Below are 21089 nucleotides of genomic sequence, written 5' to 3'. Positions count from 1 at the left end.
GAAGCTCTGGTTGGTTGGCATTGTTGTTCATATGAGGTCTCGAGCCCCTTCAAGCTCTTTCAGTCCTTTCTCTGATTCCTTCAACGGGGGTCCCGTTCTCAGTTCAGTGGTTTGCTGCTGGCATTTGCCTCTGTATTTGCTGTATTCTGGCATAAGTCATTGGTGTCTTGTTCAGGAAATTTTTTCCAGTGCCCATGTGTTTGAGAAGATTCCCCACTTTTTCTTCTATTAGTTTGAGTGTATCTGGTTTGATGTGGAGGTCCTTGATCCAGTTGGACATAAGCTTTGTACAGGGTGATAAGCATGGATTGATCTGCATTCTTCTACATGCTGACCTCCAGTTGAACCAGAACCGTTTGCTGAAAATGCTATCTTTTTTCCATTGGAAGGTTTTGGCTCCTTTGTCAAAAATCAAGTGACCATAGGTGTGTGGGTTCATTTCTGGGTCTTCAATTCTATTCCATTGGTCTATCTGTCTGTCTCTGTACCAATACCATGCAGTCTTTATCACTATTGCTCTGTAATACTGCTTGAGTTCAGGGATAGTGATTCCCCCAGAAGTCCTTTTATTGTTGAGGATACTTTTAGCTATCCTGGTTTTTTTGTTATTCCAGATGAATTTGCAAATTGTTCTGTCTAACTCTTTGAAGAATTGGATTGGTATTTTGATGGGGGTTGCATTGAATCTGTAGATCGCTTTTGGTAAAATGGCCATTTTTACTATATTAATCCTGCCAATCCGTGAGCATGGCAGATCTTTCCATCTTCTGAGGTCTTCTTCAATTTCTTTCTTCAGAGTCTTGAAGTTCTTATTGTACAAATCTTTTACTTGCTTGGTTAAAGTCACACCGCATAAATTTGAAAATAAGTATTCTGAGTGAAAAGAAAGCATTTCTGCACTGTTCAGTTTCCATAGCATGTCTGGGGAATATCAACTACTACTTGCCATCAAAAGCAGGTTACCAATAACAGAAGAGAGAGAGCAGGGCACTGGCAGGGCTGCCCAGTGACACTACTTGGTCAGTTTATTAAGGCACAAACAAAATGTTTTTCTTGAACTAATCCATTAGCAAAGTTGAGCACTGAATAGTATACACATCTTCCAGTTCTACACAGTGTTCTACATAACAATTTCCTTTGGCCTAGAGACCCTAATATTGTACCACAGCAGTGAGATTTTCCATGTGGAGAAGACGAGGTCTATTAGTTATTCAATAAACTCTACAGACATAGCATCAATGTCTGGAGAATACCAATATGGAATCAGAATTGTATCCCCTGTTTGTGCAGACTTGCTTCCCAGCTCTCCTCAACACTCATAGTGAGTTATATGTGGCAGCAGCATGAGGGTCCTCCAGGACATTAGGCCAGAGGAAGCCAGTGCAACTGCTGTTAACAGCAGACAGAAAAACAGGCATTTAGATTTGTTCCTGCGTCACTTTGGCAAAGTAGGTTGATATGAAGTTGTACTGGAACCAGCCAGAGGTCTTCAAGCATTATACAGTGACTCTGATAAATCCTGCCATAGCAGTTCCAAACCTTAGTGGCAGAAGGCCTATGGTGTTGAAGTGGGAGATAGTGACCAGCTCCACCCTACCCTGCACCCCAGATAGATGGAAGGAGCCTGGTTTTGACTAATTGGTACCGACTCTTCAAAGGTCTCAAAGGCATTTTTTCCTAACTAACACATATGGGTTATATATTGCCCTGATAGACCACAGAGCATCTAGTGCTCTTCTCTCTCTCTCTCTCTCTCTCTCTCTCTCTCTCTCTCTCTCTCTCTCTCTCTCTCTCTCTCTCAGAAATCAGCCCACACACTCCTCTTGCTCTCTGGGATGAAGAGTTGATAAGAAAATATGCTGTGCTTGCTTTCAGTCCCTCTTTCATTTACAGCCGTGATCAAACCCAGCCTTGCCCCCACCCCTAACTGACAACATTGAATCACACTAATCTTGTCAGTGCCTTCCTGACTTCTGTTACATAAGCCAAGGCAAACTAGATCATGTGGTGTGCGACTTAAAAGCCCCCTTTATTGTCTAGAATTGAACCCCCGCTCCTACTGCTATGATATTCTGTCTCTTCTAATGCTTTCCCACATTCTGGTCCAATAATAGTGACCCATGAAACTCCCCCCTCCCATCTCCATCTTTCTCTCCATAAAGTTCAACTGAAGGGTAATTTTATGTCTGTACTTTTTTTCCTCTTTCTTCCTTTCTTTCTTCCTTTCTCCCTCCCTTTCTTTCTTTCTTTCTTTCTTTCTTTATTTATTTATTTATTTATTTATTTATTTATTTATTTATTTATTTATTTTTTCCTAACAAAAGCTAATTATCCAGAAGGAAAAACGACAATGGCCACAGTGGTAGAACTGAGCCCTACAAGTGAGCAGTGTGAGTTTGTCCTAGGTCTGCCAGTGAATAAGAAGACCCCTCCCCGGAAAGGTAAACCATGCACAGCTGCTTACCCACTGATTTTACGGCACATTCTTTTCTGTAATGTATTCATATGAAACAATGGACTAACCACTTAAAATTTTGATTCCTTTTGAAACACACTAACATTAATGCACACTTCACAGTTATGTGAAAGAAGAAAAAACACTCAGAAAAGTAGTTTTTCACAGTTACTTTCTCATCTTTATCCATGAATTTATTCTTCATAATTGTAAACAAACTTCATGTCCTGTTCCTTTAATACCTGATTGCAATAATGCAAACATAATTGTGTTGCTTGATTAAAGTAACAAATTACATAAATATCCAAAATCAAAGAAGTTTTGTAAGCTTAATTTACCAAATATAATTTTACTGCATTTATTCTCTATGATTTCTATACAATTCTATACTGACTGTATTTGCTGTATTTTTTCAGTATTGCATTATAAGATTATCCTTTTCAAATGTTATTAATTCTTTAAAGTTAGTACCACGTTAGACCAAGGAGTGGGTCTCACTGTGGCATTTTCCTCCTTGTGTCATACTTTGCTCATCTTCCTCCTCTCTGCTCTGCCCCCCTGCCCCAGTCCCCCATGCACCTGGGGCTCATTTCCTTCCTTTGATGGAATTCTGATGTTGTGAAAGCCGAAGGGATTACTGTCTGGAGGAAGGACAGGAATAGAATGTTACACTTAAGGCACACTTGATGCATTCTAGCAAGTCCAACTTTCACATGTCCTTACCTGTCGGATAGCCCTGGCTAGTCTCAAGCTCAATGTCTTCCTGCTTCAGTCTTTGTCACCCAGTGATCCCTGCAGGCATATCACCTTAAAGTCAATAGCCTGAAACCACTTGTCTTTACCACCTCACTATCTTGTGGAAGGAGTTGGGGACAGAGCTCCCAACAGCTTGCTGTCACTGACATCATCTAAGACAGACTTACTGTTTGGCTTTGTCTGTTGTTCTCCTCTTGGGAACATGAGCTCCGCTCTCTGTGTGCTGCTACACATGGAGAATGATCAGTGTGTGTCCAGCTCCTGCCCAGTTCTCTGAAGTGAATCAACTGACTTGTTCAGGCACAGGATGGCCTAGCTAGATGTAGGCTTCCCTGAGAGACAGGCATTTAGTCCACTGAGGTATCCATGTAGCTCTCTGATACCCTGAGAAGATGCTGAGCTCTGAATGCTTGGCTTGTTTACCACAGTTGCTACCTAATCTACTTCTCCTGGAGGGAGTGGGGGGAGATAGATACAGAGACAAAGACAGAGAGAAAAAGACAGAGACAGAGACAGAGAGATCAGAAGTGCTCTCTGATGAAGCACATCTGTAATAATACCTTGGCATAAATATAGCTTCCTGCAGTCATCATTTTCTGATTATCAAGTTGGTCTGTCTAATGTATACTGACAGGACATCTACCCAGTGCAGCACAGCAGGGATTCCTCAGGAGCAGTAGAAAGAGGTTGGGAAGCAATCAGCATTCCTTAGAGGTCCCTGTCTGAGCTAGTCTCTCATTTCACTCACAGATGTGTGTGTGTGTCACCTGTTTTCTGTTCTTAGGACATCGTGGCCAAGCTCTGGGAAAGGTGGAAGAGGATATAATTTCACTGCTCTGCTCACTTCTTTTTCTACTACGGGTTCACTACAGGTTCTCAGCATTTGAGGATCCCAAATTCACTAGTGAGGAAATCTTTCTAGGACTTTAATCTTAAACTTGATTCTTTTTTAAAATAAATATTACATTTCAAATGAAAGTTTATCCTCAATGCCTGAGGGTTAATTAAAATCAGCTGTCTTAATGAGCAACTTCTTCAAACTTGAAACTTCGTTTGCATGCATTAGGCATGATATGTTACAAAAATTATATTTGTCATATGTAATATAAACATATATGGCACGTTACCAGTTATACATACTATATTTGTACATATGCACGCAACTTTCACATAATATATTATGTGTTGTGTAATTATATACATTTATCTTTTAATGTAAGTTTTACATTTACTGTGAATCATTTCATTGGCTCAAATTGAATGATTCAGAAATAGGACAGAGAAAATTACAGGAAGGACCCAGTATAAGCCAGGTTCTGTATACCTATAGTATCAAATGTTACTTGGATTGATTCAATCATTTTCCTCACTCCAGAAGAATCAGAAGTGTCATTTCAGTCATCAGGTGATGGTCAGTAATGACTTTCTACATTATGTCTTTTTTTGTTTGAGACAGTTTTTGTTTACCTAGCCCCAGACAGCAGCCAACAATGACCAAACTCCTGATCCTCCTGCCTCCACCTCTCAAGTGCTGAGATTAAAGGCTTATACCACCAAGCCAAGCTTTCTGTTATATCTTGTGAAAAACTAATGCTAGCTCAATGAAGCCAGCCATGATGTGATGTCTTGTTTCCAGTCCCGAGTTTATGTTCCATGCGCTATTCAATAGCCTTCATCGCACATATCTGCAACTTCACATTGATAGCACAGAATTCCATCATAAGCATCACCATGGTAGCCATGGTCAACAACACGGACCAGCCATCCCACCTCAATAGCTCTACTGAATGGTTTCCTGATGGTTTAAACGGTGATCAACATGAAGCTTCAAAGCATCTTTCTATAAAGGTAGGCAATGCAAATTTTAAGTTTGTTCTCCCAGTTGTGTTCATGGGTGTGCAAATGCATGTGCATGTAGGACCTGAAGGCTTAAACGTTAGGCTGTGCTAACTGCCCTGCAGGTTCCAGGGATTTCCCTGCTTCTGCTTCCTCAGTGATTGGGATACAAACTACAGTGGTGGGCTTTTTATGTGGGTTCTGGGACTTAAAGTGAGCTCTTAATGCTTGCACAGCAAGCACATTGAGCCATCTCCTCAGCCTCTGGACTCAAACTTTTGCTATTCATTTTTTATATTTATTTTTCTAGAGTTTATACCTTCAAAAGCCCTTTTTACAATTCTGGGAAGAGAAGCCAGGGACTTACACATTTTAGACTGGTTGCTCTATAACTGAACTAGTATCCAGTCCTCTCCTTTTTCTCTTCTGTTCAATTCCACTTTCAGGAAGAGCCTCATTAAGCTGTCCAGGCAGGCCTTGAGCTCACTTTGAGGCCCAAGCTAGCCTTGAATCTGTGCTTCTCCTGCTTCAGTCTTTTGAGTAGCTGGTATTACAGGTCTATGTAACGAGGCCTGGCTGTGCTCAAATTTTTTAATTGAGAAATTTTGGATCTAAGGAGTCTTCTTAGAGTAGGTAAGGTAGGTAAGTACTTTTCAGTATGTGGCTCATAGAGGCATTTTATGTTTCCCAAAGGCCCCTGTGTATAACTGGAGTCCTCAAACCCAAGGAATCATCTTCAGCTCTGTCCAGTATGGCATGATGCTGATGCAGGGTCCTGGCGGATACTTGGCAGGGAAATTAGGAACAAAGAAAGTGGTTGGAATTGCTCTGTTGGGATCGTCACTGCTCACTCTCTGCATCCCACTGGCTGCCAATCTTGGACTAGCTTTTCTCCTGGCAACTCGAGCAGTTCAGGGCTTAACCCAGGTACCAAGTATCTCAAAAGTATTTCTTCTTCTTCTTCTTCTTCTTCTTCTTCTTCTTCTTCTTCTTCTTCTTCTTCTTCTTCTTCTTCTTCTTCTTCTTCTTCTTCTTCTTCTTCTTCTTCTCCTTTTCTCCTTCTTTTCTCCTTCTTTTCTCCTTCTTTTCTCCTTCTTTTCTCCTTCTTTTCTCCTTCTTTTCTCCTTCTTTTCTCCTTCTCCTCCTTCTCCTTCTCCTTCTCCTTCTCCTTCTCCTTCTCCTTCTCCTTCTCCTTCTCCTTCTCCTTCTCCTTCTCCTTCTCCTTCTCCTTCTCCTTCTCCTTCTCCTTCTTCTTCTTCTTCTTCTTCTTCTTCTTCTTCTTCTTCTTCTTCTTCTTCTTCTTCTTTCTTCTCCTCCTTCCCCCTCCCCCTCCTCCTTCCCTTCTCCTCTCCCCTCTGCCAAATGTAAACCAGGCTGGTCTCTTAACTCACAGAGATCCACCACCTGCTTCTGCTTCCTGATTTTTGGACTTAAAGATGTGTCAGCACACTCAGCCCCAGATACGGAGCATTTTCAAACTCTGAGCTGAATAGTTCTACATAGTACTACATCAATATAGCTAGTTATTTTTATTTCAGGGCGCTGGATATGGGGGACAGTTTGCACTCTGGCAGAAGTGGGCTCCTCCAAATGAACGCAGCCGACTCTGCAGCATTGCCATGTCAGGTAAAAATGTGCAGTCTAGATGGGTACTTGGCAACTCAGTGCTTCCTATTGGGCTCCTAAACATTTTTCTGTTGAACAGTTCTTTTGCTTGATGATAAGAAGTATTTATATAAATTAAGGAAACCAATCCTTTATTTGTGATGTGACTTATTTTTCCCTGCATTATGATTTGTGGCATAACATTGTTTGTGATATGACTTCTTACCTATAAAAAATGTTTTTAATGCTGTTAAATTGATCCCTTTTGTTGAACTTGAAATTCCCACTCACTCATGGAAATGTTGTGAAAGCAATTATCCATGTGTTTAATGAATTTTTAGGGTTTCATTTTTATACATTGATTCTTGACAGTCATGTGAAACTTATATTTTCATTCCTTGTGATATACGGATTCAATTTAATAATTTTTGGAATTGCCTTAAATTTTTCTGAGAATATCGTTACTTAAAAAAAGTTTTGTTGCATGTATTTATTTACTGCATATGCATGTCACAGCATAGAGCTGGAAGTCAAAGAACAACTTCCAAGGGTTAATTTTCCCTTTTTACCATGTGGGTTCTAGGGATCAAACTCATGTCATCAAGCTTGGCAGCAAGCATTTTACTCAATCTTGCCAGTTCCTGAGAACTGTTCTCTGAAAATGGCCTGTTAGTGTAATGTGCCCATAATGAACATTCTGGAGGCAGACCCCTAACACATACTAGGGAAAGTGGAGAACAGATGGTGTAAATTAACAATGGCCACTGACAAGGTTAGCACTGGGTAGAAAAAGGGTAACGCAGTGGGCAATGTGTGTGTTCAAAGATAATCAAGAACTCTTCAAGTACAAAACCATGAGTTAGTCACACACATTAGAGGAGCTTGCTGTCAGCAGGCCTTGAAGGCCCCCTCAGAAACCCAGAACGATAGTATCCAGTGTGTGTCTTGAGAGTTCACTTTAGCAGACAGAAAGAGAGTATACAATTTAGACAAAAGAAATTTGCCTCAGTTACCCAACTGTGAGAGGATCTCAGAATGCAAGACACAAGGGAATAAAAGTATGAGACTGCAGACACAGCAGCTGTGGGAGAAACCCAACCAACAGGAGATAAAAATGCATGAATGTAAGCTTATGTGATGACAAATGCATGCAATGTCAACACGCAGAAGGCTGAGATAGGAGGATTGCCACAAAGGCTAGCCTGGGCTATGAAGTGAGTTGCAAGCCCTCATCTCAACAAAACAAACATAAAACAAAAGGCACAAACCATTTTTTTAAACAGAATAAAGACAGTGAGCTTGAAACCCTAGTATCTCCCTGGCCCTTCACTTATTGATCTATAGGGCCTAGACCAAACAAATCAGTTGCCATATTTATGTAGCTAACATATGTCAGGAGCCCACAAACTCTCAGGCTTCCTGGAGGAACTCCAGGAAGAAATTTTTTTCTGATTTCAGAAAGCATCAGGAACACGGCTGCCTGAAGGTGGCACAGAGAGAGCAGATGAAAGAGTCCATCAAAACAGAGGCTCCTGAGCTCATCTTCTTGCTCCAGTAAGACTGATATCACTTCCAGTGATAGCGACATCTGGTTGAAAGATAGGATTTCTCTACCCAGAAGTTAGAGAAACACATACAGAAAAGCACCTGTCTAGGGTCAAAGGGCCCAGCTACTGACAGCCTTCAGTACAAAACATACTGCATGTTCCCTGTTGGTATGTCTAACCTTTGACATTGTCACCTAGAGTTCACACCTGGGAAAAAGACTGAATGATTAGCACATGAAGTCTCATCTTAAACTGAAGGGCTGAGTCAAGTTTTCTTTAAGGATGTGGTCCTGTTGTGGTGACCACCCACTAGTGAAAGCCACACATCCAAGAATACACAAATTGGACTTGGTTTAGAGATAATCAGGCACAGTTGGGTGGACTGGGAAGGACAGATGGACCTAAGAAGAATTAAGGCGGTAAATATGATCAAAATAATTGCATGATATTCTCAAAGAGCATATTTTATTAAAATAAAATGAAACAAAATAATCATAGATATCTCATAATGTTTAAGATTTTGTGCTAGACTGTATTTGTAGCTATTCTGGGGTGGAGGTAGTCTGTGGGGCATAGCTTGGATATGCTTTCAGGGTCCACAAAGATGCATGAGTAGGGAATTTTATGGTTACTCACAGAGCTTTAGAACTAAGCAGGTCAAATAGGACTTGTAGCTCATGCTTAAGGTGATAATAATAATAATAATAATAATAATAATAATAATAATAATAATAAATGTCTTGCTAGCTTAGCCCAGAGCTCAGAAAACAGACAAGCAGACTCTCAAAGCAAATTGAGTGACTTCATTGCACACCTTTCTGAGTTATTTTAAAACATGGGGTGAAATAGAGGGGAGGTAAAAGGGAGAGAGACAGAGAAAAGGGGATGGTGAGAGGTAGAGACATGCACACAATGGGGGGGTGGCATAGTTCTCTCATGGGAGAGAGGAGGCAAGCATACGGAAGGGCCATCTGTTCTCAGATACCTAGATATCCTGTCTTTCTATTGCCTCAGCCTTCTCAACTGAAGTCGTGGTTATGAAAAACAAAGTTAGAGTTCAAACAAGAATGTCCCCAAAGGGAAGGCATCCTGAAACAAAGATACCTGCTAGCTCTTTGGGAGGGGACACATGAAGGAATAGAGCTTGTCAACTGGAGATCCTGATAATTGTTGTGTTTTGGTTCTTGAGTACCTAGGGCAGAGTGAACAGCACCATAGGATGGTTAGCCTGGGCCTTTACACATACTGAATCAGTAGTGCTGTGCTGATCAGAGCCAGTGTACAGTACTTATCAATGCCTATGCCAAAGAGCCCCCTGAGATATCAGTTTTAAGATACAGAATGATGTGGAGAAGATGGGTACAGTGAAATGTCACAGAGCCCAGCACTCCAGGGATTTGGTGCTTCACATGCCTCTTCCATGTTCACAGTCACAGGCTATGACAGTTTTTTCTCACAGAGAAACACCAGAGAGTACAGAGGGGGCTCTAAAGAGATAAGTATCTGTTTTGGTTTTACTCCCTTTTTATTTTCTAGATTATTAAAAAAAATCTTAACTTTTAATCTTTTTAATTAACACAAAAAGTATAATATATATATATATATATATATGTATAATCTATATTAAGGACATAGTACCATGAGATAGTTCAGCACATGTGAACACTTACTGATGTTCAAATCCAGGCATATCTATCCCCTCTAACATTGACCATTTCTCTTTAGTGAAATTATTCAAAATTCTCTCTCTTAGTTTATTTTTTGAAATGTAGTGTGTTCTCATTAGTTAACCTCTGCCTGCTACTATGCAAGAGAACACCAGAACTATGCTTTATCTACAACTGGGATCCTATGCATTAGCATTGCATGCAGATGGGTAAGGGCCGAGAGTAGAGAAGGAAGGGGTGAAGAAGTGAGGTGTTCACTTAGGAGCCCAATCTTGAAGTAGATGGGAGGGGTGAAGGCAAGCAGACAGGAAAGAACATGGCCTTGCTTAGATAGAGGAGTCTGTATTTCCTTATAATCAAGGTAAAGGCAGACATTTAGGTGAAAGGTACTGATTGGGTGGACCTGAGGGCAGAAAAGGTATTCACTTCTGGCTTTCTTTCCATGTTTCCTGGAATTTGGAATTCTCTTTCAAATGCTCCCTTCCTTGTTGCTAAAAGGCCAACAGGGGACAGTTTATTTAACTTTGTGTGGCTGCACTTGATCAAATGCAAGTTTGATTGCTGGCATTTAAGTGAGGTAGCAGAAACAATGTGCTTCAGTGAGCATGAATAAAAGAAAAAGAAGATATTAACAATCATTTCTACACCTTGCAGTGTAGGTTAAAAAGAAGTTTGAACAAAAGAGTGAATCTATAGGCCATAGATAGTTCTGATTGCACAAATGCCTGTGAGTGCTGACTGTGAAATACACTGTAAACAAAGTTAAGGAGGAAAGAACTGTGGCCAGCAAGCCACATAGGGACTATTCACAATGCACAGTCAATAGCTGAGGCAAAGAGAAACAGTGGAGAGAAACAGAAAGAAGACAACAAATGATAAAGTTGGTAACCAGTGAAAATCTCAACTTCACTAAAACAACTAAATTAAAAAATGGGGGGTTCTATTATCTTTATTGGAAGAAAAGTGCTTAAAATTTTTGAGGATACTAGACACTATCAAGAAGATGAGAAAGAAAGAACTACGTTGGCAACTTAAGTTGAACAGTTTTCATCGTAGAACTTTTGCAGTAGTTACCAAAATTTAAAGTTTGCATAGCCATTGAGCTGGCAGCTCATCTTCTGATTCTTTAGTCACAAAAATAAATTGTGTTTTCATTTAAAAATAGGAAATGATGCCTGTTTAGACTTATACTCTATCGTGCAGTAGAGATCTTTGTAAAAGCCATTATTCAATGAAGATGAACATTGGGGCTGGAGAGATAGCTCCATGGTTAAGAGTATGCACTTCTCTTGCAGAGGGCCCAAGTCCAGTTCCCAGTACCCATATCTGCCACTGCATCTCTAGGGGATCTGCCATCCTCTTCTGCCCCCATGAGCATTTCATTCATAGTCTACTCCTGCCACACACTGTAGACAGACATATAACATAACTCAAAAATTAAATAAAAAACCTGTTACATAAACCCTCGGGCCATTATGATCTTGTTTATTTTAAAATAACAACTCCATATCCATATGGAATTTGACATGTTGGCTAAACATAAAAAGTGAGGTGTCTTAGGATTATCTGCAAAGCTGTGAAACAGAAAAATGCCTACTATTAATTAGAATGTTCTGTGAAGTTATGGAAATTAAAAGTGTCATTAACATATTTATAGAGAAACAGCTTCCTGTGAATACATTTACAAAGAGAATGAATGAGCTCCAAATAGCATATAAGTGCAGAGAAAAGAAGGTGAGCGACTGTGACTTGCACAATAAATTGATGTGATGTTTATGTTCAGAGGGGTAGAGAGGGTAAAAGTGGAGAGTGTACCAGAACCTTGGCTCTTCATGGTTCTTTATTTCCATAATATATGCCTATAACTGTAAATTAAGACAACATTAAAGGTAGTATGACAGTCACCTGCAATGTCACTTGGGAATTATAAAGAGGGAAAAAAGACTCCCTGGGGGTATATGAATTAAAGGATCAGTCTGAAGGTTTTACATATGCATGTGCTTATTCTGTGGTTTGGTGGCTTCTCTGTGTTCATCTGCCAGACTACAATATCTGTCTGGTGGAAGGCAGGAGTCCCATCACCTTTTTTCTGTCTCTCTGCAGGAATGATATTGGGAATCTTTGCTGTGCTCCTTGTGGGCGGCATCATTAGTGAAGCCCTCGGGTGGCCCTTTGTCTTTTATATCTTTGGTAAGCTGCTTGCTGGTTTCTGGGATATTAAGGAATGTGCTTCTGAGTTTGTGCACCCATGTGTACTTTTCTAAAGGAAGAGAATCAAAATATAAAAATGTTAAGGAAACAAAATATCAAAATAAAAGGAATTTTGCTAGCTGTCTTAGGGATTCCATTGTTGTGAAGAGACACCATGACTAAGGCAACTCTTATAAAGGACAACATTTAATCGGGGCTGGCTTTACAGGTTCAGAGGTTCAATCCATTATCATCAAGGCTAGAAGCATGGCAGCGTCCACGCAACTTTGGTGCTAGAGAAGGAGCTAAGAGTTCCACATCTTGAAGAACTCAAGGTGACCAAGAGAAAACTGAGCATCCTCAGTCAGCTAGGAGGAGGGTCTCAAAGTCTACCCCCACAGTGATGCCCTTCATCTAACAAGGCCACAGCCACTCCAACAAGGGCACACCTCCTAATAGTGCTACTTCATGGGCCAAGCATATTCAAACCACCACACTAACTGAGATGTGGAAATCTTCTGGCTTCATATAAAGTGCTGCTTCCTGCCATAAGACACAGCCATCAGGATGTCAGTGTGCCTTATAGGAAGGAGGGGAAGACTTGGAGAGCAGTGCTTTCTAAAAGACAGAAGAAAACAATCCACGGAGATAAATGTGGCTATGGGGTTTGTCTTGTTTAAGCTTAGCCAAGGGGTAGAGTCCTTAGCAAGCCTTGAGGTTCCCAAAGAAAAGAACATATCAAACACAGAGTAATTTGGAATAACTTCACTATTGACCCCGAGACTTTCATTTAGCTAGGAACCAAGAAAGTACTGCTTAGCCTACAGTTTCCACTGGAGTGGCCTTGCATTTTATTTTCAAACTTCCCATCAGCTTGTTTTATTTACAAGCCTGCTCCTCTTTGAGATAGTGAGTATCTTGGAAACAGAGATGGTTTATTGTCAGGTCTCAAGACTCTGTAGAGTTCACAAAAAAATGAAAATACTGGTCCACAGATAATTGGGTGGACATATTAATACCAAACAAAGATAACTTCAGAACAAGGAGTATTATCAATTCAACAAGAAGAAACAGGAATCTGAAATACACACACACCCAACAGCAGAGCTCGCAAATGCACCATGCAAAACCTTACTGGATGAGGGTGGGAAGTAGCCCAGTTGGCAATGTTCTTGCCTAGGATGATGCCATGGGCTCAGTTCCAGTACCACAGAAAACTGGGCATGGTGACATATACCTCTAATCTCAGTACTCAGAAGACAGAAACAGGAAGATCAGAAATTCAAGGTCATTCTTGACGACATGGAAACTTTGAGACCAGTCTGGGATATATGGAGCAGTGTTCTATGGAGTGGAAGTAGAATGAGAAAACAAAAACTTAAGGAAATATTAGCCACCTTAGCCAAATCTGTGAGCTCCAAAGTCAGAGATCGTGTGATGGAAGTAAAGTGGGGAACTATCAAGGAAGATGCCCAATTTTCTCTCTCTCTCTCTCTCTCTCTCTCTCTCTCTCTCTCTCTCTCTCTCTCTCTCTCCCCCCCCCCCCGCCTCTGTCTTTCTGTCTGTCTCTCCTCTGTTTCTCTCTGTCTCTGTCTGTCTGTCTCTCTATCCCCCTCTGTCTGTCTGTCTGTCTGTCTCTCTCTCTCTCACACAAACACACACACACACACACAGAGAGAGAGAGAGAGAGAGAGAGAGAGAGAGAGAGAGACAACCAGACCTTTATATAAAATCTAGAAAGAATATTCTTCTAGAAGAAAGCAGAGAAATTTTATTTGTTCTTTATGAGCCATAGAGGAAATCAGTAAATTGGAAATCACCAGAGTTAAAAAATAAATATTATCTTTAAAGGGAATTGTTAAGACAATGAAACAACAGACTAGTTCAAGGAGAAAATATCTACAAACCACTAAATTAGAGATTTTCCTAAAATGTGTAAATAATTTTCAAAACTATGAGAATATGAAACCCTCAATTGAAAAATGGGCAGAAACATTTTATCAAATGCATACACAGAGAACACACATGTATGACCAGACACCTAATTAAGAACCTTTAGTCATGGGGGCATGGAAATTAAAATCACAATGAGATATCTCCATATACCTATTAAAATGGCTAATACTGAAAACATTGACACTCTTATGCTGTCCCTAAGGTCTATGATCCTGTTCCCACAAACAAATTAACAGGAAATGTTGAGACATCTTGTTTGAGAACTGAGAAGAGTTCAGAATGAGTTTTGGCAGTGGCTTAGCCTGGAAAATGTCCCAACATGAGAAGAAGTCATTCAGTATACCCAAAGAACTCTAAGGCAGACCAGCACAGAGATACTTACACATCTACATTTATTGCTGCACTATTCACAGCATCCCAGGGATAGAACCAACATAGACTTCCAGAAACAAAGAGCAGATAAAGACAATGATGCACAGTGGAATTTTTATTCAGCCAGAAAGAAGAATGGGATTATGTCATTTTCTGGAAAAATCTAAGTAACTAGAAATCATCATATTAAGAGAAATAAATTAGATGCAGAAAAACAAGCCACATATTTTCTCTCATTTGTAGAAACTAAAATTCTTTACAACTGCACACTTGTCTACCTATCTACATATATGTATACATACTTAAGTCACAACATACATACCATATACATACATGCATACATACATGCTTGGGTCATAACATACATGTACATGCATGCATGTATACATACATACATGCTTGGGCCATAACAAACATATACATGCAAATTTACTTGGGTCATAGCATACATATGCATTCATAGGTCATAAGATCCATATACATACAAGCACATATTGGTCTTGAACATACACATACATATATGTCTATATATGAGTCACAACATACATATATGCACATAAAAGCAGATAGGCAGCTAAGGGAGGAGATTAGTAGCTGGAGGGAAGGAAAGGGACAGGAATGACTGAGGAAGGATAAGAAGAAACTGACATGATCAAAACATGTGATACATTTAAAAGAAATTATTACAAACCAACATTGTATACAGTGACTATTACACCGATTAAAAACAAGACAGTGCGGGGATTTAGTAGTAATGAATCAAGGAAGTGTTGGCAGATGTACTGTGACGGCAACATGTGGAATCACGACAGGAAGTATGTGGAAACTCTGGGCTATCTTTGCAACATTTAAACAAACTTAACATTGTTGCATAATTTAAAGTCCACCTTAGGAATTATAGAAATGGGCTCCTTGATGAACTCCTCTCTGCTTGCAGGAAGTATTGGTGTGGTCTGCTGCCTTCTCTGGCTCATTCTGGTTTATGATGACCCTGTCTCTCACCCATGGATAAGTAGCCCAGAAAAGGAGTATATTTTATCCTCCCTGGACCAACAGGTACATATACTCCATATACTCCAGCCTCTGCAGAAACCTTACATTCACATCTGGGTTCCTAATGGTGGTTCAGACTCTGAGCCTCATGTTGGTATTACTACTCAGACCAATGCATTTATTTTCAGTTCAACTCAGAAGAGCAACCACTTCCCATCAAAGCTATGCTCAAATCTCTGCCTCTCTGGTCCATGTGTCTTTGCAGTATGACCCATCAGTGGCTTGTTAACACCCTTATAATATATACTCCAACCTACATCAGTTCTGTGTTCAAAGTTAACATCAGAGATGTGAGTAAATTTTACTCCATTCCTTCTCCATGTTTGCATGACCCCCTCAGTTACTCATCTGTCACAAAAATTCTATCTGTGGGACATTAAGTCTTATTACCCCAAATAATTTGATATTTAAAGCTAATGATAGACAGTAACCTTGCTGGGAGTATGACTTAAGAGGTTGCCAGGATTCCAAGGGGAAAAAGTGGTTCCGGCATGTCAGGATGATTAGGGGATTACCAACAAGTTTTCTTCATCCCTTAATTATGGCCATTCACCCAGTCTTCTCACCTCAGAATGGGCTCCTGTCTTCTCTTCCCTTTTTTGTTGCCTGGGTCATTGGTATCCTGGGAGGCCTGCTGGCAGATTTCCTACTAAGCAAGAATTTTAGGCTCATAACTGTGAGAAAAATCATCACAATCTTAGGTAAGAATGGGGGTGTGGTATTTGAAATGATTTAAGCATTCAATGGTCAAAGAATGCATCTCACTCTTGCATTTGTCTGTTCCACATTTCCTAGGAAATACTCCCCCTGCTGCCCTTGTTGTGGCTCTGCCCTATGTCCAATCCAGCTATATTGCAACAACTACATTTCTGACCCTTTCCTGTGGACTAAGCCCTCTATGTCAGTCAGGAGTCTATATTAATGCATTAGATATTGCTCCAAGGTAAGACTCTTGTATCTACTCTTAGTTTCACATTTTCTGGGGGAAAATGGTCTGTAGTGTTTGGGAGCCTCAGCATTTGGAAGACAATAAATCCTAACTATGGACCATGGCTGGACTTAGAGTGTATTGGTGAAATATGGACTTGTCAAACTGCTTCCTATTGACTATGCATGACCCAAGTCCTTTTGATGAATTCACACATAAAGCAGGGCTGAAAGACATGGTCAGGTGTGTCTGGATTTAACTTGAGATGTTGCTGTCACTCACAGGTATGCCAGCCTTCTCATGGGAACATCAAGAGGGCTCGCACATTCATCTGCTGTAATGGTACCCATTGTTGCTGGCTTTTTCCTCAATCAGGTAGTTTCCATTCTAAGACAGACTTTTAAAATGCTCTCCCACATGTATTTGTAAAAGCAATAGCTAACGAGTGTATTCAAGGGATGGGAAAGAGTGTTGACTTTGGGGGTGACCATGAAGTGTAGAGCAGAATGAACCAGAGTTGAGGTCACTCTGGAACTAATCAGTGAATCACTTAGAATCGGCCGCTTGAAATGGCCAACAATGCCATGGAAATCTCAGGAGAATGTTTCCTGCTAAGTCATCTGAGGCTGAACTTTCATTTGTGAAAGTGAGCACACAGAGAGAAGAATTGGAGAGCAAACATGGTTAAGTGCCTGATGCACGTTGGCATCACAACAGGTATTTTATACACCCACAATCCTGCTTGGCTTTTCCTTCTCTCATCAGTTTGGAAATTAATACTATCACCCTTATCTCCTAATACTTAAACTGAAAATCTGGTAGAATGAGCTTTTCTGCTCAGAGGACATAGCTCTGAAGCCCCGGGTGTCTTTTCACTACATCACAGCATGGATGGAAGAATCTTAGAGCCAGTTTTAGCATAGCGGTTGTAGCAAAGTTGGCCAACAGAGAATATGTGACACTTTGATGATAAAGACAAACATAGCTCTATAGGTCAGTCGTGAGGGTCTTCAAATCTCTCCTATTTAGAACATTTTGAGCATATTTTGGAGTTCTCTCTAAATATCAAGACACTTTCTAAGAAATTAACTTCATCAAGGAAACCTTCTGGAAAGTGTCCTCTGAATTAGTGATTCATAGGAAAAGAGATGAGAGAAGTAATACCCATTTTGGGTCTTGTGTTCCCAGGACTCTGAATTCGGGTGGAGGAATTTCTTTTTTGTTCTATTTGCGATTAACCTATTTGGCTTAATCATCTACCTCGTGTTTGCGAAAGCAGATATCCAAGAATGGGCTAGAGAGAGGAAGCTCACCCGTTTGTGAAGGTAACAATGATTTTTAGTAGAGTTACAGTCACCGAAGCAGGACTTCCAATTGTTAATTTCTCGTCACTTTCCTTCCTCAGCTGTCCCACTTTCGGTAAAGAAGTCATCACATATACTGGCTCCTATGTGGGAAGACATTCATGAAAAATGACATCATATATTTTCCCCCTTCCATCTAGAGTTCTTTTGGAGAAAACATGAGATGAATAAAACATTAAGTAAAATGAGGAGGGACCAGGTTGTCATCTTTGAATCGAGAAATTGGTGCTGACATGGTAGTTTCAGTTTCTTAAGGACCAAAGTTTATGAACCCTTGATCCAGAGTGCTAATCTTACTGGAGCAATTGTTTATTTTCTATTTGTCAAGTTGAATAGCCTTACTCTTTATGCCTGTGGTACAGAACAAGCACTCTTTGACTGGCTTTCACTCCTAGCCTGCAATTTCTACTTCCTGGATTGGCACTGACACATTTCACATATGTTCCATTCTTCTTCACTGTGCTCAGGCTACTGGACAGTGAGTTGTGTGGCCTGTACCCATACTCCCTTATCTACTGGCTTCAGCCAGACTCTTGATGGAGAAAGGAAAATGTAGTCTGAAGAACTTAGCACAGAGGATCACTGCAGTCCCCAACCCTAACCGACAACCCCCTATGTGTTCTGGTTACTTCTTCCCTTTGTCTGTTTGTTATTTTTGTCTTTGTTTGTGCCATCTCTGCTACTCTCTAGAACCTGTTGTGGTTTTCTCACCCTCTGCCTGATCCTGTGAAAATTATCTCTTTTCTCTGTCCTGAAACAGCCCAGTGTGGCTGTTATCTCTCTTCTGTGAGATATGCCTAATTTATGGTTAAATCACTCATAAGGATCAAAAGTAAAACTGACTTAGTGTTTTTGTAAAGTAATGATTTGTAGGTGTCTATGGTCAGACCAAATTCAGAGAACCAGGACAGCATTGAGAACTGTTCCCCATGCTGATCTGTACTGTCTAAGACAGAGATTACTCTCCTCAAATCATATCCTACAGAGGTAGCAAAATACAGATCAGGCCAAGATTAGAGAGGCCAACCATGAACCATGTGTTTACAGCAATGACTGTGATCTTGACATGAGTTCTGCTCTGTCTGTTGGGAGACTAGAGTAAATTAAATACAGTTTTTCTTCTATTATGCAGAATAGGGCACAGCAGCAAAGGGACATGCATGGGACAGAGATGAAGATTTGCAATCCCATGCTGAAAAACACTGGGGAGGTTTTGTCTGTGAAGCAATTCCAGGGGTACATACTAAATGGGTTGCCCTACTTCTACAAAAGCAAGAAACAGGATGAATTCTAAAGGGAGTCCCCTGTCTGCATATTCATAGAAAAATACAAAGTTCAAAATTAAAGGAAGATGAGTGGGTAAAACATGAAGTGCTCCTGTGTCATGGGAGAGAGCTTGAGAACATTATATGAGCAGTGAAGTGGGGCTCATAGCAATAGCTACATAGGCAAGTCTTTCTAGATGGTGCATTCTCCTATAATTTCAGAGTTAGGATGACACGTCAAGTGAGCATCTGTATACTGGTCTTTAAAACAGCAGTTTTAGGGGCTGGAATAAGGCAGGAAATGAAGAGAAGAGGGGTGGAAAATATTTGTGTGAAAGGATTTGAAGATCCTACCATTTAACTGGATGGATGGTAGAGGAAACAGACAGAAGGTGAGACAAGATAGAATACTAGACAGAGACAGAAAAAGATGATCTCTGTTCAGAGGAAAGATAATGAGCTGACTGGGCTGTGCTGAGTTAGCAGTGATGTTGGGAAGGTTGAGTAGCCACGGGTATCAGTTTTCTGCTTTGACAAACTGCTACAACCAGGCAACTTTAACAATAGCAACTACTGCCTCAACTACTGCCTTAGTTCAGAAATTAGAGTGATTGACAGGGCTCTTTCTCTGTAAGGAATGTGAAAGAGGATCTGTTCTCTACTTGTATTTTAGTTTCTTTGTAGCTTCAGGAATCTTTTGGCTTGGATTTTGCCTTCTCAGGTTAGAGAGTTTTAGGGTAAAAGTCCTGGTTTCCAGGAGTATCCAAGGATGAGACTCCACCATTTGTCCCACATGCCTTCCAAAGAGATTACTGAGTAGTGGTACAGGACAATGAAAGAAGATTAACTAGACATGGCTACATTGGGAAGCAGTGTCCCTAAGTCTGTCTTCAAAGTGCCAGTGGTCTATTGGTCATCATGTCAGTGCTTGTCCTTGTATGGAGTTCTGGAGAAGTTGTCATTGCTGTCACCACTTGAGGGGAGAAATCTGAGTTCCATGGAGTGATGATACCTGCTCACCACCTGGGTAACTGATAATTATCCTCACTTGGGAGCAGGAAATTTATCCTGCAAACTATAGTTTGGCTCTTTTGTCATAAAGATGTCTATTACAGGTGCTTTAATCCTGGACTTCAGTGCAACTACAGAAGAGAATGACTGTCATACAGCTGTGATAAAACATCATGGCCAAAGCATTGTGGGACAAAAAGAATTTATTTCACCCTACAACTCTCAGGCCACAGTTCATCACCAAGAGAAGACAGTGCAGGAACTCCAGGCAGAAACTGAAGCAGAGGCCATGGGGAGTGCTGCTTACAGGCTTGTTCTCCATGGGTTGCTCATGCTGCTTTCTTATACAACTCAGCACCACCTACCTGCCCAAGGTTGGCACCACCCCAAGTGATCCAGGTCTTCCAACATCCATCATTAACCAAGAAAATACTATATAAGACTTGTCTATAGGCAATCTGATGGAAGCTTTTCTCATCTGGAGTCCTTCTTTCCAGACACCTCTAGCCTGTGTCACCTTGACACAATAAATCAACCAGGACAATGACCAAGGAGAAAACTGATTGTTCCTGAGTAATAAAAATAATTAACATCACTAAACAGTCCAAAAATGGCTTAGTAGCATGGCAAAGGCCAAGCTATGAGCAACAAGGGTGGGGTTCAGTCCTGAGCAGTCTAACCCAAGAGACTGCTTGAAGCTTCTACCACACACCATCCATGAAGGTGTGTTCTACTTGGATCAGAAACACTTGCCAAAAGTCAACAAACTGTACCTGTTCTTTTATTAAATCTTTATGACAACCCCATAGACTAGCATTTATTATTTCAATTTTTCTTATAACTCTGAAGTTGAATAGCCACCTCAAAGTAATACATTAGAGGCAAAAAATTAATCATAGCTAAAATTTCATTGCACAGAATAAACATACTATTAATCTTGGTTAATATTTCTATTAATCTCTAAAGAAGTTGCAGGTATTGCACTAAGCAATGCATCATCTTATGCTGCTGGGTCTTGGTAAATGAAAATTTGCCTCACTAGCTCAGGAGCTATTGCAGACCAAAGACCCCCAGCTAGCTGTCT

The 21089-nt window shown here is 40.5% G+C and overlaps 1 protein-coding gene across 11 annotated transcripts in view; it reads left to right on the top strand.

Annotated features, from left to right (window-relative positions):
• Positions 1–20811, top strand: part of Slc17a3 (solute carrier family 17 member 3) — a 30379-nt gene extending 9568 nt beyond the window's left edge. For 2 of the 11 annotated variants that reach the window (XM_006253942.5, XM_063276116.1), the window contains 13 exons: positions 2325–2441; positions 3996–4115; positions 4848–5059; positions 5741–5974; positions 6586–6673; positions 11970–12056; positions 15322–15440; positions 15566–15727; positions 16009–16138; positions 16233–16380; positions 16650–16740; positions 17554–17690; positions 17771–17917. In XM_006253942.5, coding sequence (XP_006254004.1) covers positions 2351–2441; positions 3996–4115; positions 4848–5059; positions 5741–5974; positions 6586–6673; positions 11970–12056; positions 15322–15440; positions 15566–15727; positions 16009–16138; positions 16233–16380; positions 16650–16740; positions 17554–17688 — 1617 coding nt within the window. In that variant the 5' untranslated portion in view covers positions 2325–2350 and the 3' untranslated portion in view covers positions 17689–17690; positions 17771–17917. 11 annotated transcript variants of the gene reach the window in all.
• The last annotated feature ends 278 nt before the right edge of the window (positions 20812–21089 follow it).

The sequence above is a fragment of the Rattus norvegicus genome, chromosome 17 (assembly GCF_036323735.1).
Source record: "Rattus norvegicus strain BN/NHsdMcwi chromosome 17, GRCr8, whole genome shotgun sequence".
Taxonomy (NCBI): domain Eukaryota; kingdom Metazoa; phylum Chordata; class Mammalia; order Rodentia; family Muridae; genus Rattus; species Rattus norvegicus.
This window is presented reverse-complemented; position numbering and strand designations above follow the sequence as displayed.